Source organism: Marmota flaviventris, chromosome 10 (assembly GCF_047511675.1).
Source record: "Marmota flaviventris isolate mMarFla1 chromosome 10, mMarFla1.hap1, whole genome shotgun sequence".
Classification (NCBI taxonomy): domain Eukaryota; kingdom Metazoa; phylum Chordata; class Mammalia; order Rodentia; family Sciuridae; genus Marmota; species Marmota flaviventris.
The window spans coordinates 117,986,118-117,999,670 of record NC_092507.1 but is presented as its reverse complement, the minus strand read 5'-3'; the positions used below and the strand labels follow the sequence as shown (position 1 = coordinate 117,999,670).

Here is a 13,553-nt window from a genome sequence, read left to right as displayed (position 1 = left end):
AGGACCTGCCGGTTCCGGGGAACTCGGGGAGGCGGAGACGCGAGCCCGCGAGATCCCGCCCGCACGCCTGCCCGGGCCGTTGGGCTTCCCTGTGGACACGGGGGTCTTTGAACAGGGAGGGAGGAGCCGCACGTGCCGCCGACCGCAGCTGTGCCCAGTGTTCACCGGCCCCGGGTCTCCTGAGCCGCCCAGGGAGGACGACGAGTGCCCCTCACCCGCCTCCGCACATCCGTCCTCCGAGGGCTTAACGCCCCTGGACGCTTGTAAGCAGAAAAAAAAAAAAAAAAGCCATTTCACAGTTAGGCCTGGCACCGATGCTTAGAATACTATACCTAGTTCATCCTCCGTGAAGTTTTTTTCCACAGATTTATTTATTTATTTTAGTCTGTGGGTTGAACCCAGGGATGTTCTACCCCTGAACTAGGTCCTCTGCCCCTTTTTAGTTTTTATTTAGAGACAGGACCTCTCTCAATTGCTAAGGCTGGCTTTGAACTTAGGATCCTCCTTTACATCCTCCTGCCTCAGCCTTCCGAGTCCCTGGGGTTACAGCATGCACCACCACTCCCCGTCTTACCTTTACTTTAACATATGGTAACTCTGGATCCTGGATATTGGAAATTTAGATGCTTGCAGAAGGAACCTGGGATGCCACAAAGACATTCCTCTAGCGGGATCCAAATGAAGAGCATTCTGTGAATGGGAGTCCTTTTCTCACTCTGCTACTAATTGTGTGACCTTGAACAAATCACTTCTTAGCATCAAGAGCACCCTTGCCCTGATATGTACAATTAGAGTATTGGACTGGTTCAATCTTTTTCACAAAGTGAGTTTTATTATAGTATTTCAGGGATCACAGAAATTCCACAGATAGGACTTCAATTTCTACTACCCCTCCCCCAATTCTACCCCCATTATCTTATTTGTGTGTGTGAGGGCTGGGATGTAGCTCTGCCACCAAGCAGTTGCCTCACATTGGCAAAGCCCTGGGTTCCATCCCCAGTTCCAACAACAACAACAAAAAAAATGTGTGTGGTGTGTGTGTGTGTGTGTGTGTGTGTATGTATATATATTTTAAAAGATTAAAAGTCAGGTTTGAAAACAAATGATTTAGCCTTCATGGTTCCTTTCCATCCAGATCCTCCTCCCCCCGAAACTGGGGATTGAACCCAGGGGTTCTTTCCCACTGAGCTACATACACAGCCCTTTTCATTTTTTATTTTCAGACAGGGTCTCACTAAGTTGCTGAAGCAGCCTGGAATTTGCAGTCCTCCTGCTTCAGCCTCCTGAGTCACTGGGATTACACACATGACTGGCTTTATTTACTTTGAGACAAGAGTCTCACTAAATTGCCCAGACTGGCCTAAAACTTGCAATCCTTCTGCCTCAGCCTCCTGATTTGCTGGGTTCACAGGCATGCACCATTCTCCATAAGCACACAAAAATAACAAGGGAAGAGCATCAGTGTATTATAAACAAGGAATTCCTAGGTATAGGAAAATTATGGCTTCTTCTTCTTCCTCTTTTTTTTTTTTTTTTAACCCAGAAGTTCTACTACTGAGCTACATCCCAAGCCCTTTTCATTTCTATTTTAAAACAATCTAAGTTGCATAGAGCCTTGCTAAGTTGCTGAGGCTGGCTTTGAACTTGTGATCCTTCTGCCCCAGCCTTCCAAGCTGCTGGAATTACAGGTGTGCGCCATTGCACCTGGCCTGCTCTTTTCTTCTGAGGGGTGCAGGTATGGAGTACTGGGGATTGAACCCTTGAACAGGCTAATCCTGTGCTCCACCCCCATGCCCTTTCCCCCTTCTTTATATTGACAATGATTGCTTAGCCAAACTTGAGTCAGGCTATTGAATCTATTGAAGCTTCTCACAGCCAAATCTACGCACTTTATAAAATTCAGTTTTAGCAAAGAACCCTGCTAAATCCATTCAGCAATACCCCCCCCCCTTCATATCTGATCACTCTCAATATCTGATCAGGTTCTTCATCCTTCACCAGCCCCAAGTGATGCCTGATCACCTTGTTAGGCTGGTTTAGCCAGAATTCCCTCACCCCTCACATTCTCTCTTTATAACCCATCCTACTCCTTGGCTATAAATTTCCACTTGCCCCTATTCTATTCAGAGTTAACCCAATCCCTCTCCCCCAATGCAGAATTCCATTACCATGACCTATCTAAACCTGTCTCTCTGGCCCTGAATAAAGTCGGCCTTACTATGCTTTGACAAACATCAACAAATAAGCTTTTTCTTTAACAGTAATCTTTGCAATTAAAAATGTCATCGATCAGGGCTGGGAGTGCTAACTCAGTGTTAAAGCACTTGCCTAACATGAATGAGGACCTGGATTGGATCCCAGTACCATTCAAAAAAAATCAATTAATGCATTATTTTCATTAGGAATAATAATTTCAAAATAGCAAATGGATACAAATTAGAGTTTCTCAGTGCTGAGGGAAACGGGCCAAAGGTGAGGAACAATTATAAAAAGCATTCCATTTCAGAAAACCTCCATGGCTCATGGCCTAGGGTGCCATTTCTCTTCCTCCCCTTCTTCTCATTTTTATTCCCGTCAGTGGATCTGAAATTGCAGAAAGAGAAACTATCTGTGGTTGCAATACAATGTGAGATTTTTTTTAATGCTTGTATAACAAATACTGGCAATATTTACCTAAGAGAATGTTATTTACTTTTCTTTCTGTTCAGGAAAAAAAAAAAAAAAAAAAGGTGTGCCTGATCTTATAAGATCTTTCCTAATCCTCAGTCTAGGCAGTTTTTTTTTTTTAATTTTTTAATACTTATTTATTAGTTTTCGGCGGACAGAACATCTTTATTTGTATGTGGTGCTGAGGATCGAACCCGGGCCGCACGCACGCCAGGCGAGCGCGATACGGCTTGAGCCACATCCCAGCCCCAGTTTAGGCAGTTTCTAATTTTCCTAATTCATTAACCATTTGAGTTCATGAGAGTAAATATTTTATAGTTCCTAGCATACTGTGCTTTACCATTTAAAAATCATTTTTACCAGGCACAGTGGCACACGCCTGTAATCCTAGCAACTTGTGAGCCTGAGGCAGGAGGATTTCAAGTTGGAGACCAGCTTCAGCAATTTAGCAAGACTCTGTATCAAAATAAAAAATAAAAAGGGCTGAAGATGGTTAAGTGCCTATGATTTTGATCTCAAGTATGAAAATAAAATTAAATAAATAAAATAACTTTTTGCACAGTGGTTTATAGTTTAAAATATCATTTTTCACAAACATCAACATATAATTGCCCCTCTGTATCCACAGATTCAACCAAGCACAGATAAAAAATATCGGGGCCAGGTTGAGTGGCACATGCCTATAACCTCAGCAGCTGGGGCGGCTGAGGCAGGAGGACGGAAAGTTCAAAGCCAGCCTCAGCAACCGTGAAGTGCTAAGCAACTTGGTGAGACCCTGTCCCTAAATAAAATATAAAATAGGGCTGGGGATGTGGATCAGTGGTTGAGTGCCCTGAGTTCAATCCCTGGTACCCTCTCCCCCCCAAAAAAAAATCGGAGAAGAAAAACAGAGAGCTTGCCTGGCAGGTGTGAGGCATTGAGTTTGATCCTCAGCACCACATAAAAATAAACAAAACAAATGTATTGTGTCCATCTACAACTAAAAAAAATGTGAAATTTTAAAAATAAATAAATATACAGGAGGGCCAGGTCTGGTGGCCCACGCCTATAGTTCCAGCCTCTTAGGAGACTGAGGCAGGAAAATTGCAAGTTTAAGGCCAGCCTCAGCAACTTAGCAAGGCCTGTAGCAATTTAAGAGGCCCTGTCTCAAAAAAATGAAAAGGGCTGGGGATGTTGCTCAGCAGCAATAGAGTTTTTGAAAGGATGTGCCTCAGTTACATGCAAATACAAGGCTGTTTTATGTAAGGAACTTGAGCATCCAGATTTTGGTATCTGTAGGTGGTCCTAACACCAATCCCCTGTGGATGTTGAGGGGTGATTTCTTTGATTCTCACCATTATCCTGTATTTTATGTAATTGCCTCCAGTTAGTTGTAGATGAGTAACTTGAGGGCCAGGCAGAGCACAGAGACAGGAAGTGGGCTAAAATGTGCTCACAGCGTTAGTGCTGCCATCAGTGTGTGTTCAGCTCACTATTTATTCTCTTAGATGCAGTGCTGTCATCTGCCCTTAGAGCCACTGTTCTCTGGGATCTGGGTCAAGACCTGTCTCTGACCCCTAAGTCCTGTTCCTCTAGTTGTGCCTCGCCTTTCCCTGGCCACACTTCTCTCAAGGGGCTTGGAACCCCAGCCTGTGTAAACGCTGGTGGCCGGCTCTCCTTTGCAGTGCTTGCTGGACTTCTAGAGTTGTCCTAGGGACTACGGGTTTCAACACACTGGCTTTCTTTTATTTCTTTTTCATTCTCTCTGCATCTCCTTACTGGGGATTGCACCCTGGGGCACTTTGCCACTGAGCTACATTCCCAGTCCTTTTTATTTTGAGACAGAAACTTGATAAATTGCCCATGTAATCCTCGAATTTGTGATTCTCCTTCTTCAGCTTCTGGAGAAGCTGGGGTTATAGGTGTGCACCCTGTGCTTTATTTTTTTTTAAATCCAAATGGAATAGTTTCAGAAATATCAGCAAAAATGCTGTGGAAACCGGGCATGGTGGCACATGGCCTGTAATCCCAGTGGCTCAGGAGGCTGAGGTAAGAGGATCTCCAGTTCAAAGCCAGCCTCAGCAACTTAGCTAGGCACTAAGCAGCTCAGTGAGACCTTGCCTCTAAATTATATATATATATATATATATATATATATATATATATATATATATATATATATATATATATATATATATATAAAGGGCTGGGAGTGTGGCTCAGTGGTTAAGCACCCCTGGGTTCAATCCTGGGTACCAAGGAGAGAGATAGAGAGAGAAAAAGAGAAAGAGAGAGACAAGAAAGAAAAACAAAAAAGCTTTGGAAAAAATTCTGTAAGGGGCCAGTTGTGGTGGCCTGTAATCCCAGCTTTTTAGGAGGCAGAGACACGAGGATCACGAGTTCAAAGCCAGCCTCAGCAAAGGAGAGGTGCTATGCAACTGAGTGAGACCCTGTCTCTCTAAATAAAATACAAAATAGGGCTGGGGATGTGGCTCAGTGGTCAAGTGCCCCTGAGTTCAATCCCTGGTACAAAAAAAAAAAAAAAAAAAAAAAAATCCGAAAGGGACTGTATAAAAGATCTCAACACCAGCCAGAGTAGAGATGGGAAACGGATCCACCATGGCAAAAAAGACACCAAGGAATCCCGGCCTTATTCTTCTCCTGGCACTGCTGCCCCAAACATGAAGCAAAGCATCTTGAGAAATTGGGACTCCCCCTTCCACAACTCGAGCTTAGCTGAACAAAGAAAAACAAGGGTCCGCGGGGCGCTCTGAGTCGGAGCGGCGAAGTCTTTGATTTGAGCATCCTCTGCCGTAAACATCTGGTGATCCCTGACAGGAACTGGGTGTGGCGCCCAGAACTCTGCAGAGGCCGTCGGGCGGCTGACGCAGCCCTCTTCCTCCACCTGCTGGCGCTCTTTGGTATTGCATGTTACCATTTAAATTATATGTATAATGTATGGAAATGGAAATGTATGATATATAAGTGCCTTGCACGATTGGAAGGATAGACAACAAGGTGTTAAAGGGGAATTTTCATTTTTTCTTCGGTGCTGGGGATTGAACCCAACCCGAGGCCTTGCTCTTGCGAAGCAAAAGCTCTATCACTAAACTACACCCCCAACCCTAATTTCATTTTATTTTATGTATGTATTTTTGTGGGGATTTAACCCAGGGGCTCTGTACGACTGAGCAACATCTCCGGCCCTTTTAATTTTGTTTTGAGACAGGGTCTTGCTAAGGTGCTTCGGCTGGTCTAGAGCTTGTGCTCCTCCTCCCTCAGTATCCTGAGTAGTTGGGATTAGTAGGCGTGTACCATTGCGCCTGGCTTTTTGGATTCTTTTTAAATTTTTTTTTTGTGGGGCGCAGGGCTTTTCCCATGCTAGGCGAGCACTCTACCATTGAGCTGTATCCACAGCCCTAGGCCTAACATTTTTTATGTTTATTCAAATTACCTGGGAGGGGCTGTGCACACCTGTAATCCCAGAGATTTGGGAGGCTGGCTCACAAATTGCCCACACTGATTCAAGGCCAGTCTGGGCAACTTAGCAGGACCCTACCTTAAAATAAAATTAAAAAAAAAAAAAGCCCCCACATGATGGTGTACACCTGTAATCCAAGCAACCAGGGAGGCTGAGACAAGAGGATCACAAATTGGAGGTCAGCCTCAGCAACTTAGTGAGACCCTGTCTCAAACAAAAAATAAAAAAGGGCTGAGGGTGTGGCTCAGTGGTTAAGCAGCCCTAGGTTCAATTCCTGGCACCAAAGTAAATAAATAAATAAATAAATAATAAAATAAATAATAAATAAATAAAAATTTTAAAAGTGGGGTGGGTGTTGGGTGGCTCAGTAGAAAATAAAACAAAACACAACGGGGCGGGAGGGAGAGAGACAAAGCAATCCTCATTTCACCTTCTTCTACATTTGGAGGGATTCTTCTTTCGTGGCAAGGAAGAACTCCTCTAGCATTGGAGATGAACTATCTGGGCTACTTAATTACTATGTGATCTCCAACAGTAACTGACCCTTTCTGGACGTCGTTAAAGGGTTCCTCTTGCGTCTATCAAATACTTCAAGGCCTTCCTCTCTGCCCTGCTCAGCCTTTATGGGTTCACATACCAAAGACTTCCAGCCACAGTTAAGAAGTGATTTGGAGGAGAGGAGGAGGATGGGTGAACCTGGGAAACAGACAACCATCCAGGCTGGGGAGCATTTGTCCTCCCCTCCCGTCCCTCTCCCTCTCCCTCTTTGAACTGGGAAGAAGCCAATCAGATGCACTGGATCAGGGCGTCCTGTTCGAGGAGACAGGAGGCTATTTGTCTTCTCTCATGAGAGACTGTCCAGGGAGGAGGAAGGAAAGGCTTGGGGACAGGGATGGAGTGAACAGAAGGAATACAGCCAACTGGACCCCTGAAGAGTATAACTGGGGTGCCCTTGTGTGGTCCAAGTGAGAACCTGGAGCTCTTGTGACTTGAAGAGAAACCAAAGAGGGATTGGTGGAAAACAGCAGAAAGTTCTGGTTTGGGACAAATCACCTTTTTCCCCATCTCTTCTTCATCTGGTAAATGAGGAAGCTCACTGTTCTGAGGTGACCCCCAGTTCTGGAACTGTGTGGTTCTAGAAACCCAAGGCTACAGACATAGGTTTGCTCAGCAGAGAAAAAAAAAAGCTAAGAAGCAATTTAAAGCCCTGAATTTTCCTAAACAACTATTAATGGGGATGTATAGTGGGAGTCCTTCATCTGCTTTGATAGCAAACAAAAAGGAGTTGGATTTATTCTGGATTGTAGGGAATGTTTTGAATCTTGATCTGGAGGGGGTTACCTATGTTCATGATGTATACACAGGTAAAAAAAGTCATTGATCTTACACTTAAGATCTGTGTGCTCTTTGAATATGTGAATCATCCCTCAATAGAAAGACTTTAAGCCAGGCACACTGGCACACATTTGTAATCCCAGCGGCTTGGGAAGCTGAGGCAGGAGGATTGCAAGTTCAAAGCCAGCCTCAGCAATTTAGCAAGGTCCTAAGCAACTTAGTGAGACCCTGTCTCTAAATAAAATATAAAAAGCCCTGGGGATGTGGTTTATTCAGTGGCTAAGTCCCCTGGGTACAATCCCTGGTACCCCCCACCCAAAAAAAAGGAAGAAAGAAAAGTCCTCCTCCTCATCTAATTTCCATCTCTTCTATGTCTCTGCATTAATAGTAGCTATTTCCTCTGCCCTCTGTGGAAGCAGGCCACTCCCCTGGACTCAGATAAAATCTTTTCAGAATCTTGCAACTTGGAATTCTGAGGGAGACCCCATTTCAACCTTCTCACCACCTGTTCTCTCCCCCTCAGCCCATTCTCTTCTCCTTGGATGTCAATTCCTGTCCCGAGCCCGCCCCCCACCCAGGCTCTTTTTCCGGTGGTATGTGCCAGCCGGTCCTGCATCCCACATCCCCAGCTGTTGACATTTCGTTGCCATTACCCACGGCATAAAGAAAGGCGCCCTGTTAGTCAACAATAGGGGGAAAGACAGAGACAATGGGAAATTGTGCTTCCGATGGGTGGGAACAGAGAAGGAAAGGACAGACAGACGGACAGATGGGGAGGGCAGAGCTGGATAGAAGGGGTCAGCTTCCTTGAAGCATCTCACCTTAATAGCCTCTTCCCAAAGGCCATGCACACCCAGATGCGGTGGGCAGAGGACTTGCAGGGACGAAGTAGAGGAGCTGCCTAAATGAGACCCACATGGCAGTGCAGAGGACCCGAGCTTGACTGCCATGGATCTGTGAGCCACATTCAGGGCTCATTCCCATCCCACCGGTCCTACACCTTCACACCCACTGGTCAGTCCACCCCCTTCTGGTTCAAGAGTGTTTAGAAGAAACAAGGCACCTGCTTTCTGCACTCTTCCAGGTAATCATTTCTGAGCTGACCCCTTTACTCCATCTTCCCTCTTGGTTCCCACCCCTCATCCCAAACCCATCATCTCCTCCTGGTCCCAGGATGGTGAGCTCCACAGATAAAGGTACGGGGCTGGACACAGGTCACTTAGCCTGGCTTACTGGACTGATGGTTGAGAGAAGCTTCCAGCACTCTTCTTCTTTGAGCACAGGGATGAAGCCTTTCTCAAAGGTATAAAGGGGGTAACCACGTTGGTCAAGTGCTCAAGCCCTGGGGCTTCAAAGTGCTTGGACTTCCAGAGAGACCCGGAAACACCTTTACCAGGACCCACTGGACTGCCTTAAGCAGGACAGAGAGCAGCTGAGCATTGCTCCCTTCGTCTCTGGAAGAGACCAGCTTCTCACAGGTAGGCAATGGGGCTGCTGGCTACCGTGTCATTTTCGGCAAAAGCATGAAAACACTATGTGGACTCATTTTAAACTACAGAAATATATGGGGCTGGGATTGTGGCTTGGTGGTAGAGCACTTGCTTAGCATGTGGGAGGTACTGGGTTAGATTTTCAGCACCACATATAAATAAATAAATAAATAAATGTCTATTGACAAGAAAATATTTTTTAAACAATACAGAAATATAGATCAGTGATAAAGAGCTTGTCAGATCTGGGTTCAAATCCCAGCAGATCCTTCCTCTTACTATGTGACCACACTGAAGTTTCCTAAAAAGTGTGCACCTTTGTTTCAACATGTGTCATATGGTGTTTGTTAGTTCCTGTCCTCACAGGATTGCTAGGAAGGGGAAATACACACTTATGTATATAAGTATATACACAAAGTGCTTGAAGTGGTGTCAGGCATATTTGACTTTAAACATTTTTTTAGTCATTTCAGAGTTGTTTTTTAATTTTTTATTTATTTTTTTAAATACATGAGAGTAGAATGTATTACAATTCTTATTACACATACAGAGCACAATTTTTCATATCTTTGTATAAAGTATGTTCATGCCAATTCATGTCTTTATACATGTTGAACATTTAAGATGTTGATGCTAGCTGTCATTATAGTTGGTTCCAGATTCAATGTCAGTTCTCATGTCACTCTTTTTTTTTTTTGGTGGGGGGCGGTAACTGAGGATTGAACCCAGGAGCACTTAACCACTGAGCCACATCCCCAGCCCTTTTTTGTATTTTATTTAGAGACAGGGTCTCCCTGAGTTGCTTAGTGCCTTGATAAGTTGCTGAGGCTGCCTTTGAACTCACGATCCTGCCTCAGCCTCCCAGCTGCTGGAATTACAGGTGTGTGCCACTACACCTGGCCATGGTCACCCTTATTTAGCAGGTTTTCCTAACAGTGCAGGAGGGTCTCTCATTCAGATCCTGTCGCAAGTACTCTCACTTTGAATCACTGGGAACTTCTTACTTCTTACTTACTAAACTGTTTCTCCAGCACGTTAGTGTCTGGCCCTCATTTGCAGGGAGATGGAGCTCAGTTCTTTAGATTTCTGGCTACTCTTCAGGAAGTTTCCTTTCTCTCCCCATACCCTCTCTCTTCCTCTCAGAGGTCCTTAACGTAAGTTCATTCATTAAAACACCCACAGACACTCCTACTGTGTGTCACAAACAAGAGCTAAGAACTGGAGATGATGGTGATGAAAACACACACACACACACACACACACATTCTGTATCAGGAACTGCTTTAAACCCTTTACATTTACCATATTAATTCATCAAATCCTCACATCTACTTACTGCTCAGTGAGGTAGGTATACTATTATTATCCACATTTTACTAATGCAGACAGGAGGCAGAGAGAGGTTAAATAACTTGTTTAAAGTTCTGCAGTTAGGATGTGGAAGAGCCACATTTGAAAAATAAAACCAGGTCAAAGGGTCCTCAGTCTAATTTAAAATAGATATGACAAAGAAGGGGGGAATCTTCTGACAAAATAGACAATTGCATTTGAAATAGTTTTTTAATAATATATGGATTGATTGATTGATTTTTATGTGGTGCTGAGGATCAAACCCAGTGCCTCTTGTATGCTGGGCAAGTTCTCTACCACTGAGCCACAACCCCAGCCCTGAAATAGTTTTTATGGCTTTCTAATTTTATACTTTATAACTTCTGGAAAACCTCACTTATATAATCTACACATGCACATGATTATTTTCAAATTCACACCATTAGGTTAGATATTAATAAAATTACTTCTAAGGAAAAACAATCCCCAGTCCAGTACATTAGATCACAGTGCACTACAGTATAGCAAACTGGGAATGAGAAGTTTTCCCAGAGGGGGTGGGGGCCAACTGATGCCTGTGTAAAGGAGGTGACCTTCAACTGGGCTGCTTTGGAATTTGCCAGAAGTCCAGCATGTCTGGAGCACAGTGAAGAGTGGGGGATGGTGAGGGACAGCACAGGGGTTGATTTCAGACATGCAGGGGAGACTGGATCATAGGGAGACTGGGAAACTGTAGTCAGGAGACTGGACTTCATCCTCAGGACACTGGGGAGCCACTGTTTCAAGCAGGAGATGTCAAGGTTATATTTATTCTGAATTTGGGATGGAGAAGGGGTGTGGGGGGGACAGACTGGAGATGACAACTGGGTGGCACGCTCAGGAAGTAGCACCTGGGATGGGACAGGACAGAGATGCTATATCAGGACCTGCTGACTGAGGAGAGGTGGGCCAGGAAGAGGGATGGCCCTCCGGCAGAGTGGGTGGGGTCCTTACTCCCTCCACTCGCCATACCTTCCTTTTGTCACCAGCTCCTTTTCTGCCCCCTGGGCTTCCCAGTTGGATAGCTCCCTCCAGGAATTCCTAAGGGGTTTCCTCTTTTCCCATCCCATTCCCCCGGTCCTAGGGAATGCCCCTTTTGTGCCCTGCAGACAGTGCCTTCGGACTGCCCATCATGCCAGGTGGCCTCACCCTTCCTGCACTGTGCCGACTCCTTCTCCCTTGGGCCTTTGCCATCTTCCACAAAGCCCTGGGGGATTCAGGTAAGACCCCAGCCCAGCCCAGAACCTGGAACACACTGGGGGGTGGACATCAGGGGTGGGAGGGAAGAGTGGAAAGGGCCGCTGTTAGAGGTATTAGGAGAGTCAGTGGGGAATGGGCAATGGAGAGGATCAGGGGACCAGGGGAAAGTCTCTGGGGGCAGGGTCTGCATGGGCACTTGGGGCAGTGAGGATCAGGGGGTTCCTGCCACTGTGGCCCCCTCTGCCCAGCATTCCACCCGGGCCCCCACTACCTCCTGCCCCCCATCCACGAGGTCATTCACTCTCGTCGTGGGGCCACGGCCACGCTACCCTGCGTCCTGGGCGCCTCGCCTCCCAGTTACAAGGTACGCTGGAGCAAAGTGGAGCCCGGGGAGCTCCGGGAGACACTGATCCTCATCACCAACGGACTGCACGCCCGGGGCTATGGGCCTCTGGGAGGGCGCTCCAGGATGCGTAGGAGCCATCGCCTGGACGCCTCCCTGGTCATCGAGGGCGTGCGCCTGGAGGACGAGGGCCGGTACCGCTGCGAGCTGGTCAACGGCATCGAGGACGAGAGCTTGGCGCTGACTTTGCGCCTGGAAGGTGAGGCCCTTCCGCGGCCTTCTGGCTCCTCCCTGGACAGGGTCGCCTGGCGCGGGTCTCCCAGAACTCAGTCCCAGCACCGACCCGCCGCTCCCGGGTCCTCGAAGCAGCTTCCCCAGGCCGCGCCGCCCTCTTCTCCCCTCCGCCCACCTGTCGCCCCCCCCCACTCCCCGCCCCCGGCAGGTGTGGTGTTTCCCTACCAACCCAGCCGCGGCCGGTACCAGTTCAATTACTACGAGGCGAAGCAGGCGTGCGAGGAGCAGGACGGACGCCTGGCCACTTACAGCCAGCTGTACCAGGGTGAGCGGCCAAGCCCCGGCACCGCCCGACCCCACCCCGGGCTGTCACCAGGGGCCCAGCCGGGGAGCCCGGTGCCTTGACGCCTGTCTCCCCCCGCCCTCCGCCCCGCGCAGCGTGGACCGAGGGGCTGGACTGGTGTAACGCGGGCTGGCTGCTGGAGGGCTCCGTGCGCTACCCGGTGCTCACCGCGCGCGCTCCGTGCGGCGGCCGAGGGCGGCCGGGCATCCGCAGCTATGGGCCACGCGACCGCAAGCGCGACCGCTACGACGCCTTCTGCTTCACCTCGGCTCTGGCAGGTGAGGGGCGGAGGGAGCCGGCCACCGGGACTTGGGACGGGGTCTGAAGAATAGGGGCGGAAAGTGCAGGGCGCAAAGCGCGGGTCGCCGGCAGTGGCCTCCCTTGCCGAGGCTCCGCCGTCCCTCCAGCAGCCCGCCCGCCCCGGCTACTTCCCCGCTCCGAAACCCACCTGCATCCGGTTGCCGCGACCCTTTCTCTGCCACCACCCGAGTGGTGCTGGCCCTGCGCCCTGCTCCGCTGCCCGGGGGTCTGAATCCTGGTGCCAGCGCCCCTCCCCGCTCCCCGCGGCTGGTGACCGGTTTGGTCCCTAGGCCAGGTGTTCTTCGTGCCTGGGCGACTGACGCTCTCTGAAGCGCACGCGGCGTGCCGGCGGCGCGGGGCGGTGGTAGCCAAGGTCGGGCACCTCTACGCCGCCTGGAAGTTCTCGGGGCTGGACCAATGCGACGGCGGCTGGCTGGCGGATGGCAGCGTGCGCTTCCCCATCACTGCTCCGCGGCCGCGCTGCGGGGGCCTCCCGGACCCCGGGGTGCGCAGCTTCGGCTTCCCCAGACCCCAGCAGGCGGCCTACGGGACCTACTGCTACGCGGAGTAGAATCCACAGCTCCCCATCAGCGCCCGCCAAGAAGAGTGGTGGCGGGGTCACTTGCCGCCCCTTTCCCAGGAGCCTTCTGTCACGCCACACGCGGAGTGGTCCCTCCTGACCTGCCTTCCCAGCCGGGGGCTGCGGGCCACGGACTCCGGCTGGCCCAACTTTGGGGAGGGGAGGTGGTGGCATCCCCCGCGGCTGCGTGCGACCCTTGGACCCATTGACCGCAGACCCACGGGGTTCCCATC

General features: G+C 48.7%; 1 protein-coding gene across 1 annotated transcript; it reads left to right on the top strand.

Annotated features, from left to right (window-relative positions):
- The first annotated feature begins 11,452 nt into the window (after nucleotides 1–11,452).
- On the top strand, nucleotides 11,453–13,311 carry Hapln2 (hyaluronan and proteoglycan link protein 2). The gene is made up of 5 exons (XM_027920751.2): nucleotides 11,453–11,540; nucleotides 11,769–12,122; nucleotides 12,306–12,422; nucleotides 12,536–12,718; nucleotides 13,031–13,311. Exons 1-5 carry the CDS (start codon nucleotides 11,453–11,455, stop codon nucleotides 13,309–13,311), a joined length of 1,023 nt encoding a protein of 340 aa, XP_027776552.2.
- Nucleotides 13,312–13,553: the final 242 nt, after the last annotated feature.

Excerpts from the sequence above, each read along its gene's own strand:
- Hapln2 (XM_027920751.2), top strand. The coding sequence starts at position 11,453 with ATGCCAGGTGGCCTCACCCTTCCTGCACTGTGCCGACTCCTTCTCCCT. Across the intron at positions 12,123-12,305 it reads GCTGACTTTGCGCCTGGAAG|GTGTGGTGTTTCCCTACCAA; the intron begins GTGAGGCCCTTC and ends CGCCCCCGGCAG. Across the intron at positions 12,719-13,030 it reads CTTCACCTCGGCTCTGGCAG|GCCAGGTGTTCTTCGTGCCT; the intron begins GTGAGGGGCGGA and ends TTTGGTCCCTAG.